The sequence below is a fragment of the Anolis sagrei genome, chromosome X (assembly GCF_037176765.1).
Source record: "Anolis sagrei isolate rAnoSag1 chromosome X, rAnoSag1.mat, whole genome shotgun sequence".
Taxonomy (NCBI): Eukaryota; Metazoa; Chordata; class Lepidosauria; order Squamata; family Dactyloidae; genus Anolis; species Anolis sagrei.
In genome coordinates this window covers 88,888,831-88,904,191 of record NC_090034.1, presented here as the reverse complement: position 1 = coordinate 88,904,191, position 15,361 = coordinate 88,888,831, and the positions used below count along the sequence as shown (strand labels likewise).

General features: G+C 43.7%; 1 protein-coding gene and 1 pseudogene across 1 annotated transcript in view; one reads left to right on the top strand and one right to left on the bottom strand.

The window, feature by feature from the left end:
• The window catches only part of LOC132780282 (IgGFc-binding protein-like), a 66,283-nt gene extending 52,675 nt beyond the window's left edge, over positions 1–13,608 (bottom strand). The window contains exons 1-5 of the mRNA XM_067460751.1: positions 13,527–13,608; positions 11,467–12,059; positions 8,392–8,953; positions 6,007–6,593; positions 1,482–2,055 (exon numbers count right to left, since the gene is read on the bottom strand). Coding sequence (XP_067316852.1) covers positions 1,482–2,055; positions 6,007–6,593; positions 8,392–8,953; positions 11,467–12,059; positions 13,527–13,608 — 2,398 coding nt within the window. The remainder of the gene's footprint in view (positions 1–1,481; positions 2,056–6,006; positions 6,594–8,391; positions 8,954–11,466; positions 12,060–13,526) is intronic.
• Positions 13,609–13,949: 341 nt separating this feature from the next.
• LOC132781816 (small ribosomal subunit protein uS19 pseudogene) lies at positions 13,950–14,547 on the top strand (annotated as a pseudogene).
• Positions 14,548–15,361: the final 814 nt, after the last annotated feature.

The window sequence follows — 15,361 nt, the reverse complement described above, 5'->3', positions numbered from 1 at the left end:
AGTGTCCAGCTGATAGTAGAACTTCTCCTTGATGTCTTCATCAGCGTCTAGTGTTGGTGCATAGGCACTTATGATGGTTGCCCGTTGGTTTTTGGCAAGATCAATTCGGAGGGTGGAGAGTCGTTCGTTGATGCCAGTGGGTGCTTCGGTCAGATGTTTCACCAGATCATTCCTGATAGCAAAGCCAACTCCGTGCATTCTTTGGTCTTCTTCGGGCAGTCCCTTCCAGAAGAAGGTGTAGCCTCCTTTTTCTTCCTTCAGCTGTCCCTCTCCTGCTCTCCGGGTCTCCTGAAGGGCTGCTATGTCGATGTTGAAGCGTCCCAGCTCCCTTGCGATGATGGCAGTTCTGCGTTCGGGGCGTTCACTGTCACTGTTGTCCATCAGTGTCCGTACGTTCCACGTACCGAAGTTCATTTTTCTTTTTTGGCCGCAGGATGGTGACCCCACTGGACGCGGCAGTCCAGTCAGGGATAAGTGAGGCAGACTATGTTTAGGGCACCTTTTCTAGCCCCCTCCCCGTGTGGGGTGAGCAGAGTGGGTCCTAAAAAGGGCTGCTCAGTCGCGGATACAGCTGCCGAACTACTCAACTGCCTCGGACCTTGAGGTAGAACGACTGAGTCCGTACCCACCGCCCGTGTGCCAGTCTGTGACTAGGGGCTTCCAGATTTCACAGTCCTGCCCCCGTCGCCACTCGCTGATCGCCATGGGACTTTGGTTGCTTGGTTTTTATTTTCTTTGGAAGACGCCTGTGCGTGGGTTTTTTTAATGTGTGGAGGTCAGTGCACAACTGAACAACACACAGTCTTCACAGATGAGGTTCCACTGGTGATGTAGTTTAACACAATGACCATGGCTTCTCAGTCTGTTGCAGCCTTCTTCCGCCTTCGCAGCCGTTGTAACATGTGCCATGTTATCCTCCGCCTGCTCCGCCGTTGAGGTCTTTGGGTCTTCGGACTGTGCTTGGTCTGGGACCTCCTCCGCGGCCACTCCTGGGAGTGCACGACTCCAGTTGTTGTGCCCACAGGTTCATCGGAACACGCAAGCCCCCTCACCACGACAAGGTGACAGTCCGTCGAGGGGGTTTTTTAAGTTACAGAAGGGTAGGTTTCAACTGAATATTAGAAGGAAACACTTAACAGTGCGAACAGCAGGCAATGGATCCAGTTGCCGAGTGGTGGTGTGCCCTCCTATAGAGCTGGAAGAGACCTCATGGGCCATCCAGTCCAAGCCCCTGCCAAGAAGCAGGAAATGTGTGCTCAAAGCACCCCCAACAGATGGCCATCCAGTCTCTGTTTAAAAGCCTCCAAGGAAGGAGCCTCCTATTCTGAACAACTTCAAAAAGACAGTGGGGATGCTTCGGCAGGGGAGCCCATGCTAGGTGGAGATTAGAATCAATGGCCCATGAGCCCCTTTCCAACATTATGATTCCCCAATTCTAAAAACAAGGAAAAGAGCAGAATCTGTATCTAATTTCAACTCACGGCAAAACGAGGCACTCCTCCAAGGCTGGATCTCGACCTTAGCTTCTTGGCAGACAGCGACATAACTCTGGATGGCCTGGCACAGGGTATTCTTGTCCTCACCTCCTATACACATTTTAAAGATACAGTTGTTCAGGTACATATTGGGGTCCACAATGGCATGGCAGGCCTGGAAAGGCCCATCAGAGGCTGTGAGGATCCCACAGGAGCTGCGCTGCTTAAAAAGTTCTTCCTTCTCTTTCCCACAAATTGGAATACTGGGACCTTTGCATCCATCTCTGCAGGAGGCACCAAGGACTGGGATTTTCCAGGCAGAAACAAATTCAATCACATCAGATACGACATTGCCACCAGGGAGCTGAAGATCATCCTCCTTCTGTCCGTTGTAGTTGCCACACAAGCCTGTCATTTGACCCTGATAGGTGTTGGGAAAGGTGATCCTCAGATGGTCATTCTGATCATAGATCAGTGTCAAGCCAAAACCACTCTCTATCCTGATGTTTAATCCAAACTGATAGATTCTCACCAGCCCATCCAAAACATTCACAGGGAGGTAATGGAATACTTCATCCACCTGCAGGAATGAAAAGGATGTCCTGTTTAGGAAGGTGCATTTTGTAGATCGACAATAAATTACATGATTGGCATTGACTTGGACGTTTCCCAATTTTTTTCTTCCAAACACGGGTCTTTAAAATATATACTGGGAGAACACGATTGTGTACAAACACTTAATAAAGTAGAAATTCAACTTTTGAAACAGGATATTATATAATTCCATGGTCAAGGATGAGTGAGAACTGTGTATAGTCACACATAAGTAGACAAAAATATTGCAAAAAATGCTCAACTCAAAACAAGCCCATCTTATAGACAAGTCAATTCCTTGAAAATGTACCAGAATCATAGAATTATAGAATCAAAGAGTTGGAAGAGACCTCATGGGCCATCCAGTCCAACCCCCTGCCAAGAAGCAGGAATATTGCATTCAAATCACCCCTGACAGATGGCCATCCAGCCCCTGTTTAAAAGCTTCCAAAGAAGGAGCCTCCACCACACTCCGGGGCAGAGAGTTCCACTGTTGAACGGCTCTCACAGTCAGGAAGTTCTTCCTCATGTTCAGATGGAATCTCCTCTCTTGTAGTTTGAAGCCATTGTTCCGCGTCCTAGTCTGCAAGGAAGCAGAAAACAAGCTTGCTCCCTCCTCCCTGTGGCTTCCTCATATTTATACATGGATATCATATCTCCTCTCAGCCTTCTCTTCTTCAGGCTAAACATGCCCAGCTCCTTAAGCCGCTCCTCATAGGGCTTGTTCTCCAGACCCTTTATCATTTTAGTCGTCCTCCTCTGGAAACATTCCAGCTTGTCAATATCTCTCTTGAATTGTGGTGGAAAGCGGAATAGAGGGGTAGCATTACTTCCCTAGATCTAGACACTATGCTCCTATTGATGCAGGCCAAAATCCCATTGGCTTTTTTTGCCGCCACATCACATTGTTGGTTCATGTTTAACTTGTTGTCCACGAGGACTCCAAGATCTTTTTCACACGTACTGCTCTCAAGCCAGGCATCCCCCATTCTGTATCTTTGCATTTCGTTTTTTCTGCCAAAGTGGAGTATCTTGCATTTGTCACTGTTGAACTTCATTTTGTTAGTTTTGGCCCATCTCTCTAATCTGTCAAGATCGTTTTGAATCCTGTTCCTGTTCTCTGGAGTATTGGCTATCCCTCCCAATTTGGTGTCATCTGCAAACTTGATGATCCTGCCTTCTAACCCTTCATCTAAGTCATTAATAAAGATGACTTTATTTACCCAGAGTTAAGTCAATGTGAAAGTCAGTGACAAGAACTACTCCTATTCCATTGCTCCTCCCTTTCCTCTGTAACATGGAGGAACCTCAAGAATGTGACATGCATGCCATTTTGGACATGTCAGGTCGAGTGGAGGTGTGGTGACTATTTTTAATAGACGCTTCCAGAATAAAATAAAAAAAATCTGTGCACATATAAGCATTTACAATATGATCCTATTAAGAGTGAGGCTAACAATGTCTCTGCAGAAATGCCTATGCAGGAAACACTGATTGAAAATGGGTACAGCTATTCCACTCAACCTCAAGCACTAATCTGCTCCAACTCAATGATGGGCACACCACATTGCCAAGGGTCATTCATGCTGCAGATGAACATGGCTCAGGCCACAAAAGAAGCAGCTGGTCACCTCATCATGTTGGGTTTTTTGGTTCCCCTTTTCCTCTTCTGGATGGGGCCTTCCTAGGGCCATCAAACAATGCTTGCTTGACCCACCCTATTCTTCTCAAAGTGGAGGGGAAGCATTGCAAGATGCTTCCTCTGAAAAGAAAAATGGATTCCCTTGGAACTAAAGAGACCAGTATCTACTTATTGCAGTAATGAAAATGTATCTAAACACATAGAAACCCGATGTATGCATACAAATACAAATGTTAATAAAACATAGGATTGTTAAATTCACATTTAACAGAAATAATTTGTTCTTTTCTTGAAATATGAAAAAAATTCTTCACGTGTGTGGAAACAGTCCTTGTGTCTTTACTACAGATGAGTAGACTCCAAGTCCTTGCATTGTAAATGTCCTATTTTCTTTATTACACAACAGTAGACTCCAGTATTCACACGGTTCTGGCCCAGACTACCTGTCCGAACGTATCTCCTGCCATGAACCACCACAAAGTTTAAGATCTTCAGGAGAGGCCCTGCTCTCGATCCCACCACTACCGCAAACACGGTTGATAGGGATGAGAAACAGGGCCTTCTCAGCAGTGGCCCCCTGCCTATGGAACGCCCTCCCTAGAGATATCAAATTGGCCACCTCCCTTTTGTCTTTTAGAAGGAAAATCAAGACCTGGTTATGGGACCAAGCGTTTGATCAGTGAGCAGCAAGTGGAAGAAGATCACACAACTTATGGCAATGAATTGACCCGGACTGGTTTTTGGATTTCGATTTTAATGGATGTGTCTTAATTGTTTTAATTGTTGTTTTAATTCTTAATATTTTGATTGTACTGTGGTTGTTTTTATGATGCTAGCATTGGGGGGAGAAGGGTGGGGTATAAATATAGGAAATAAATAAATAATAAAATAAATGTCCTATTTTCTTTATTACACAAGAATAGACTCCAACATTCAACCACTTTCAACTCACCTAATATCTTCATCAGATAGTTGAGTCTATCAACAATACATATTATTAATACACACATATAGTTTATCAACTGGAAACATCAAGTTCGTAAGTGTGTGTGTGTGTCTATGCACACACACAAACACACACATACATACACACTACCTACTCGTTTATCAAAAAAGCTCAATATTTGAGGCAAATGGTCTACTGACAGTGTTCTTGAAAAGTGGACTCAGAAAAAGATTTTTTTTTTCATCTTTCAAGAAAAGAACAAATAATTTCTGTTAAATGTGAATATAACGATCCTATGTTTTGTTGGTATCTGTATTTGTAAGCATACATTGAGTTTCTATGCAAGATGTTTTTTTGGCCATGACTGAGAGGTAAGTGTGCTTTGGAGCTACCCACATTTTTTCCCCTTTCTTCCATCATGGGGGAAAGGGCAATGCTGCAATGGGTGTTGCCCCCTTTCACCCATTTGCTGGGTACAGGTTGCCAACGAGCCTTGTACCACCAACACCACATGATAGGGGGAAGGAGGGAGGGCACACAGAGTGCCACAGGGCGCACATCTGCCAACAGAAAGGTACCACCCCAGGGGCTGTGTGAAGAGATATTAAGGAAGGGGGGATTGAGAGAGGGCTGCCTTTCTTTCTCCAGTTTGAGCAAAAGAAGGGTAATAGGATTAGAGCATTACACTTCTACCTCTTGTCAGTGCCTTCACGTTGAGTACCTAATAGAGATAGGTTGCTTTCCTTATGTATACTGCCCACATTTTTTTCACACTGCATTTTGCAATTTTGTCCCAAAAAATCTGTCCTCGACTTTTACATGAAGTTTGTTCTCAAAGGATAACAGCTCAGAAATACTTCTTTCATATGTCCTAGAAAAGGTTGTGATAAATCCATAGTTTAATTCATATGTGAGTACCCTGCCCCTCAGTGGCGACATGAGGAGCAGTTTAAAAAGCTGGGCATGTTTAGCCCGCAGAAGAGAAGGCTGAGAGGAGGCCTGATGGCCATGTATAAATACGTGAGGGGAAGTCATAGGGAGGAAGGAGCAGCCTTGTTTTCTGCCCTGGAGACTAGGATGCGGAACAATGGCTTCAAACTACAGGAAAGGAGATTCCACCTGAACTTTAGGAAGAACTTCCTGGCTGTGAGAGCTGTTCAGCAGTGAAACTCTCTGCCTGGAGTATAGTGGAGGCTCCTTCTTTGGAGGCTTTTAAACAAAGACTGGATGGCCATCTGTCGGGAGTGCTCTGAATGAATTTTCCTGCTTCCTTCAGTGGGTTGGAATGGATGGCCCACAAGATCTCTTCCAACTCTATGATTCTATGAAATTAGCATGAAGTGACCTACCATGATGATTCCCACTTTGTTCCGCAGCAAAGTAACCGCAGTGCCTGAGATTTCTATACGGACCAGCTTGATCGCAGTCCTCTTGCTATTCCGCAAGGCTTCATTCTCTACAACAACAGTGATGGGTCTCAAGCCCACAATATTTTCCTGCAGTTTGGCAAGAATGTAGGTGCAGGTACTCTGGAAATTAAAGGACACGCTATCAAAGGTTTGATAAAAGTAGCCAGTAGCAGAGCAGGTAGCACTTCCAGTTGGGTGGCATTTCTGGACACCACCCTGCAATTTGCACTCTTCTTTGGGGCCACAGCGGATCACTTCACACGCCACTGTCCCACTGGCCTGACACTGGCAGCGTTCTTCACAACTTGGGTAGAAGTACTCCAACATTGGATAGTACTGGCCCTGATGGAAACATCCACACTGGGCAATTGGGACACAAGCATCATTACTCTTGATGAAGCCCTTGTCACAGACACAGTTCTCCTCACATTTGGCAGGGCAAGACGCTGGAACATAAAGAGTGCTGCAGCTCTGGCCACACTCCTTGGCACATAATTCATAGTGACTGTTTTTAGGACAAGCTGGGGCTGCAGACAAAAACAGAGAGATTGGAGTTGTTAATGTGTGCCATCACGTCATATTACAGATGTTCCTAGTAAGATTAATTCAGGTGAAGATTAATTCTGAGAGTGAAAGCGAATGTTCTCCTGAAGTCACATAGTGAGTCTCTGTGACCAAATAGGGATCCGAACACAGGATACTAGGAGTCCTGATCAAATATTTAAACCACACCGAGTCCCCAGTGATTAATGAGGGATGTCTAATACATACTTATGCAATACATAAGTATATAGGCCTAAAACTGAGACCAATAATCCCACACTCCCTTAAGCAACCAATGTTGTGGCATATGGGTAAAGGTAAAGGTTTTCCCCTGACATTAAGTCCAGTTGCATCAAACTCTAGGGGTTGGTGTTCATCTCCATTTCTAAGCCAAAGAGCCAGTGTTGTCCATAGACACCTTCAAGATCATGTGACTGGCATGACTGCATACCTTCCCATTGGAGCAGTACCTATTGATCTACTCACATTTGCATGTTTTCAAACTGCTAGGTTGGCAGAAGCTGGGGTTGAAAGTGGAAGCTCATGCTGCTCCCCAGATTCAAACCTGCGATGTTTTGGTCAGGATGTAGGAGAAGGGAAAACAGCAGGAGAAGCCTCCCCACCACCACCTCACCATTCTTTCTCTTGAACCTTGTTGGCATTACCCCATGTAGACTCCCTTGTATCTGTGCCTAATTTACCCTCTTGTCTTCAGGGTACAACCACAATATATTGGTACTGCATTTCTTATGGCTGTCTATGGACATCAAAGGCACATGTTTCCCATTGGCATCAACTGGAAAATTTTACAGACTAGACACACTTTGAGGCTGTTCCAAGTTCTTATTCTCTGTCTAGAGTTATTGGAACCCGCTTATTAAACATTTAAATTATCTGCTCCTTAGTTTGACCTCTGCATTATGCATTGTGACCTTCACAAACAATAAAGACCAGCCAAAATTTGTGAAATAATCATGCAACCCTCAAAAACTAGAATATGAATTTTGTGCCTTTTCTGTTGGACTAATAAAAGTACCACTATAGAATGCTATTTCATGGTTATATGAAACTATAAAGAAAGCTGAAATCTGTTAAATTACGTCACTTCTGGTTCCAGAATGCTACAGACTTTGCCGGTGGGTTTAAGAGTTTGCATAGTCCTCTAACACAACTCTATGACAATTTCATTGCAAACATAACAGAATCCCTTGCTTCAGGCCCGTAGCCAGGATTTCGATTTGGGGGGGGGGGGAGTTTGTTTTGGGGGGGGGCTGAGTCTGAGTGAAAGAGGGTCTACCCTAGCAAACCTTTTGTATCGTTACCCCAATACCCCCATGCATATGGGATATATTGAGTATGGTGATCAGATCATGATATGAATAAACATAGCAGTTTAAATAATGCACCAGTAAGGCCTTTTCGCAAACCAACATGCTTGCCTTTTCGCAAACCCCGGCTACATGCTTGCCTTGCTTGATCTACCAAATTCCTAGACAGATCATTTTTTTAGACATGAATAAACCATGTATTTGCACTCTCTTCCCCAAGAAGAATTTGATTTGAATCATGTGGCACTCATGACAGAAGGTTGAAGATCTCCAAGTATATTCCTAGAGAGACCATTTTCCCCAGATACAGGAAGAGGGAAAAGACTAAATAATATGTTAACAATCTGCTCCCTCATTTATACTGCCTCTTCTCCTCTTTATCTACAAACAAATGCTACTGGAAAGGGACTTGTACTCCCCCAAGAAGAATTGATTTGAATCATGTGGCACTCACGACAGAAGGTTGAAGATCTCCATGGGTAAATAGTAATCCCAGCAGCTTGGCAAGCTTTGGCATAGTTGGCAATTGCAGAACAGATGGCAGTATAGTGTCCCTTGAAGAAACAGGAGTCATAGACACAATCCAAGAAAGCATCTTCTGGGTCAATATGTGCATGGCATTCCCGGAAGGGCCCATCCTTGGCAATAATGAGCCCACAGTCCTTGCCCGAGGCACGCTGCTGGTCTCGCATGGCTTCCATGCCTGGGCACTTTGGATCTGTGATCTCAGTGCACTTTGGGTCAGGTTTCTTAGTCTTCCCAAATACTGGAATGCTGGGAATAAGGATAGTACCAGGCACAAGGCCATCATCTTTGCAGTTCCCATTGAAGTTCCCACACAGACCATGCAGGATGCCTGCATATGTGCTGGGTACAGTGACAAAAACATGGCCGTTCCAGTCAAAACGGACAGCAAGGCCAAAGTTTGCCTGGATCACAGCATTGTTGCCCTGCTTAAATGCCTTGACTTTTCCTCCAAATGAGCTGTACGGAAGGGAGGTCAACAAGCCACTAACCTGTGAAGAAGGGAGAGATGGAAGAGATTCAACAAAAGAAGATAAAGACTTAGAGGAAAGCATCAACACAGAGAACTAACCCCCACTGGCATAATCCTTCTCTGAGTTTATACACTAAGATCATAAACCATAGCTGATACTCTACAGCAAGCTTCAATAACTTGTAACCAGCTATACCAAGTGCAGTCAGCTAGCCACATATGACAGCCCTTAGATTCCTAATCTATTGGTTGATCACAGTATTCATATGGCTGGTTTCATCTTCCCATAGACTAAACACCTGATCAAGAATCTGATGGCAGAGGCACAAGATGGAAATGTCAAGTGGTTGTAGTGGACTAGGGCCTTCTAGTGGCTCAGCGGGTGTAACCACTGAACTGCTGAACTTGCTGACCGAAAGGTCAACAGTTCGAATCCAAGGAGTAGGGTGAGCTCCCACTGTTAGCCCCAGCTCCTGCCAACCATGCAAATGTGAATAGATCAATAGGTACTGCTTCAGCGGGAAGGTAACGGCACTCCATGCAGGAATGCCGGCCACATAACCTTGGAGGTGTCTACGGACAATACCGGCTCTTTCGCTTAAAAATGGAGATGAGCTCCAACCCCCAGAGTCAGACACGACTAGACTTAATGTCAGGAGAAACCCTTTACCTTTTAGTAGTGAACTATAAAACTGTATATGGCTCAGGTTCAGATTATTTAACAGATTGCATTTCTTTGTATTGTGCTGAATTGGATTTATGTAATGGCTTTTTAGTCTGATTTTATAATTGTGTTTCAATTTACCTGTAATAATAGATTTAGTTTAACTATATCTTTTTGGTATTAGCTGTTTAGTGTTCTTTCAGGGTAAAGATTATGGTTCAGTCAATATAAAAAATATAGCATTTATTTGGTAAGTAAGCTGCCTTGATCCCTATATTGGGAGAAAGGCAGGATAAAAAAGTATTAATAAAAAATAACATAAGTTACATTGTTGAGGATCAGCCATCTCAGATTTCACAAAGGTGGGCTCTGTCAGTTAATTGAGTTAAAGCAATAGTAAATCAGAAGCCTTTAACTCAGTCTTTTCAACCTTCACAAGAACTCCTCTTGAAAGCAAGAAGATAAAATAGTTCAAATGGACTCATAAATTCAGCTTTCAATGAAAGTGGTTCTTTTTTACTTTATTTACAAGAACTCCAGTAGAGTCTCGCTTATCCAACCTTCACTCATCCAACATTCTGTATTATCCAAAGTAGTCTACCTCTCGCCCAGATGCACAGCAGTTTCAATACATTGCAATGTTTTGGTGCTAAATTCATAAATACAGTAATTACTACATAACATTACCATGTATTGAACTGCTTTTTCTGTTGATTTGTTGTAAAACATGATGTTTTGTAAAACACAAATCATAACCAAATTTGACGTTTAATAGGCATTTTCCTTAATCCCTTCTTATTAACCAACATCATCGCTTATCCAACATTCTGCCGGCCGGTTCATGTTGGATAAGCAAGACTCTATATGTATTACAGACTTGGAACATGCCAATGCTCATTCACATCATGGCAAAGAAGAGAGCACATTGTATTGTCGAAGGCTTTCATGGCCGGAATCACTGGGTTGTTGTAGGTTTTTCCGGGCTATATGGCCATGTTCTGGAGGCAATTTTTCTCCTGACGTTTTGCCTGCATCTATGGCAAGCATACTCAGAGGTAGTGAGGTCTGTTGGAAGTAGGAAAAATGGGTTTATATATCTGTGGAATGACCAGGGTGGGACAAAGGACTTTTTGGGAGAAATCAGCCATAGCAGAGCACCTGATGAACCAACCTGGACACAGCATATTATTTGAGAACACAGAAGTGCTGGGCCACTCTCACAACCACCATGTCAGGCTACACAGAGAAGCCATTGAAATCCACAAACATATGGACAATTTCAACAGAAAGGAGGAAACCATGAAAATGAACAAAATCTGGCTGCCAGTATTAAAAAAACTCAAAAATTACAACAGCAAAACAACAGGGGGGAAACAAACAGGCACATAAAATCACTCTCAACAAAAGATTCCCCCCAGGCACTTCCAAGCCATTGAATGCTAATCAAGGTGATCAGCTGAAACATTCACACCTAGCCCCAGCAGACAAAAGTCCTTTGTCTCACCCTGGTCATTCCACAGATATATAAACCCATTTTTCCTACTTCCAACAGACCTCACTACCTCTGAGGATGCTTGCCATAGATGCAGGCGAAACGTCAGGAGAAAAATTGCCTCCAGAACATGGCCATATAGCCCGGAAAAACCTACAACAACCCAAGAGAGCACATTGCCTTTCTTTTACGGTTGGAACAGAAAATGGCATTTCTGACCTTCTAGCAATTTTTCACACCTAGATTGTATTACATTATAAACTAATGAATTTCTGAAACATTTCTGACATATACCATTTAAAATACATGCTATTTTCACTCAAATACCATAAAACACTGGCAGACTCATGCTCATGCTTAGCAGCTGTTAACTTACCAAGATTTTACCCGGAAACTGCCTGGTGACAACAATCTCCACATTAAAGACATTGACTTGCACACTCCGAGTCCAGGTCACACGTTGATTTCCCCGATGTTCATTTTCAACATACACACCAAACCACTCCACGTCTTTTATGGTTTGATCCACTTCAGAAAGCACATAGGAACAGCTCCCTTGGAAATCATACTTGCATTTGTCATAGGTAAGATAGTGGGGGTCTCCCTGCGCCGTGCAGTTACCGTAGTCAATGGGGTAGCAGCCCCGCACGCCCTTCTGCACGTCACATCTTTCTGAGGCTTTGCAAGCACTGGGTCCACACTCCACTTGCTTTGTGGCTGGGTTGCACACGCATAGCTTTGAACACTTGTCATCGGCCCAGAATCTCTCATTGGGGGCATAGGGGCGTCCTTCGTAATAGCATCCACAGCTGCTCTTTGGAATGCAGGTCCCGTGGCTCAACACAAAACCTTCTTTACACTGGCAGCCTTCCACACAAATAGCCTGGCACAGTTGCCTTTGATCTGTACAGGTGGCAGGACAGGCTGTTCCACAGTCCTGGTACTCACTGTTTGGAGGGCATTGCAAAGCTGTGCAAAAAACAGTGAAGTTTTACAATCGTGAATGTGATGTGGGCCGGCAATATAGGCTATCAGAGGGTAAAGGTTTTTATTACAAATCTGTAAGAAATTAGTGCCATAAAATCATAGAGTTAGAAGAGACCTCGTGGACCATCCAGTCCAACCCCCTTCCAAGAATAAGGAAAATTGCATTCAAAGCACCCCCAACAGATGGGCATCCAGCCTCTGTTTAAAAGCTTGGAAAAAGCCAGATTGGATCCATCCTGCCTCATATTGCTCCATAATCTGGGACATCCTGTGTGGCATCCTGTGTGGCAAAGGGGAGAAAGGAACTTCTTGACAGCCAGTGGTTCCATGATGGAACCAATTGTCTCAATTTGGATGGAGAGCTATCTGTAGGGAATGCTCCAGCTGCAAATCCTGCATTGAGGAGAGAGTTCGAGCTGATGGCTGATAGGAACCCATGCAGCTGTAGTCAGGACAAAAGTATCATTTAGATCAGGCATGGGCAAACTAAGGCCCGGGGGCCAAATGTGGCCCTTTGGGGTTTCTTTACAACTTTTATTTGCCGCCCTTCTCACCCCGAAGGGGACTCAGAGTGGCTTACAAGTTATATGTACATACAATATATTATATTATTAGCATAGCACAGTATTAGTATTCCATATTACTATAATGTACTATACCATTATACTGTAATATTATTCGTCCCCTGCCACACATTGCTGTGGCCCAATCTGTGTATATGTCTTGTGTGTGTATATATATGTTTGTGTATATATTTCTGTATATGTGTATGTAAATGGTTTTGTGCATGCGTTGTAATGTATTTTTTATTTTTATTTTTGGCTTTTTAAGTCTCTTTTATTGTGTTTTTCAATGTTTTTATGAGTGATGGTCATTTGTTGGCCTAATAGGTGTATTGTGTCCAACTTTGGTGTCAACTCGTCCAGTGGTTTTTGAGTTATGTTAATCCCACAAACGAACATTACATTTTTATTTATATTGATATTACATGTAATATGAAATATAAAATTATTATATATTATTATTAGTATTATATTGTATTACATTATAAAGTTATAATACTATATGTGTATACAATATATTATATTATTAGCATAGCACAATATTAGTATTCTATATTACTATAATGTACTATACCATTGTACTGTAATCTTATTAGTAAAATTACATGTAATATGAAATATAAAATTATTATATAGTATTATTATTAGTATATTGTATTACATTATAATATCAATATTATATGTATCTACAATATATTATATAATTAGCACAGCACAATATAATATAATATAATATAATATAATAATATATTATATGATTACACACACACACGTGTGTGTGTGCTTATCTCAGGCCCTCCTCATTTTCCTTATCTTCTCTGCATAAGGACACAGTGGCCAGCCACATCCTTATGCAGAAAGGATGGGGGAGGAAGGCACACAGCACCACATGTCTCGCCCTCCTTCTGGCATAAGGATGGTGTGAGCGGCTCTGTCCCTATGCCAAGAGGACGGCCTGAGGAAGGCATGTTGTGAGAGCCCTGCAGTGTGTTCTTGGCCGTTGCCTGTCTTGCCCTCCTCCTGGCATAATGACGAGAGGACAGCCTGAACATCGGGGGAGGAGGATTGGGGTAGTCACTGCATGGCTGATTGATAGATAATAGAGTTGGAAAAGTCCACTTGGGCCATGTCCAACCCCCTTCCATGCAGGACAAGCACAAAGTATCCCTGACAGATGGCTATCCAGCCTCTGTTTAAAGGTTTCCACTGTTGAACAGCTCGTATGGTCAGGAAGTTCTTCCTGATGTTCAGAATTGAAAAGGTGAATTCTGTAAATGCAGAATAGAGATGGGATACTCTGGGCTTCCTGATGTTTTGTATGATTTTCCCTAAGAAGACTGAAGCCAAGATGGCAGTAGTGGAGCAGAAAAAGAAGCTGACTTTCTGGATCAGCTCCTCGACATGTCCTATGAACAGCTAATGCAGCTCTACAGTGCCCGCCAGTGCCGCCAGCTGAACCGGGGCCTGTGCCGCAAGCAGCACTCTCTGCTGAAGCACCTGCGTAAGGCCAAGAAGGAGGCACTGCCAATGGAGAAGCCCAAGGTGGTCAAGACATGATCATCTTCCCTGAGATGGTGGGCAGCATGGTGGGCATCTACAATGGGAAGACCTTCAACCAGGTGGAGATCAAGCTTGACATGACTGGCCACTACCTGGGGGAGTTCTCCATCACCTACAAGCCAGTGAAGCATGGCTGGCCAGGAATTGGGGCCACCCACTCGTCTCGCTTCATCCCTCTCAAGTAACAAGCCTTTGGGAAGAACTTGGGCGTGTCTCAATAAAGGGGCATCCCCCAGTCCTTGGTTCTTCGTGCTCTCTTTGAGTGTTGCAAAAGTACCATTCCTCTAGGAAGATGGAGGGTTCAGACCCAATATTATTACTATTCAGTCCTAATGTCACACTGCACAAATAAATCTAATAATTGTATGAAACTACCATAATCCCTTATGGTTGGCTATGCTACTTAGCAATAGAGGCAGAAGACAAAAAACAGAGGAGAGAAGGAGAGATTAATGGTTTTTGCTCAAACCATTCAAACAGATTTCAAACTTCCACCTCATTTTATTTCTCCTCTTACTTCTGCTGCCCTGGAAATATATATGTGTGCACTAGACGTGGTTAGGTTCCATTGGAATCTTCGGAATCTTTGGAAAGATTTGCTTTTTGAAGCAATTTCAACGTTTTTAAGCAAACCGGAAGTCCCTTTGCCCTACCAAAGCTTTTTCTGCCATTTCTCTTATGAATCAGTAAGTGAGTCGATGTTTACCCACTTCTGATCCCTGGCCTCAACTCAAGCGGATGAATTTCCTCTCTCTCCTTCTGCCGGTCACCACCCCCTGGGTGTGCGCTCGTAGCCCTCTTTCCCCTGTGGACTTGGGCACCTCTCTCTCCCAGCGTTGGGAAGCCTCTGGCTGAGTGAAGCACTTGGAGAATGTGCCCTTTGCTGCTTCCTGTCTCCTTCCTCATGCTTCTTCTGTCCTTTCTGGACCCAGCCAGGGCTCCTTGCTCCCAAAGGCCGCCTTTGGCCTCGTTCCTCACTCTGGCCTGCACTGGGCAAGGAGGACACAGCGGGTGCAGCACTCACAGAGACCTGCCTGCCTAAACTTCCTGGGCCAGGAGGTTAAAACTATTATTATTATTATTATTATTATTAAGAATGGATGGCCATCTGTCAGGGGTGCTTTGATTGTGCGTTCCCTGCATGAAGGCAGAAGAGGGTTT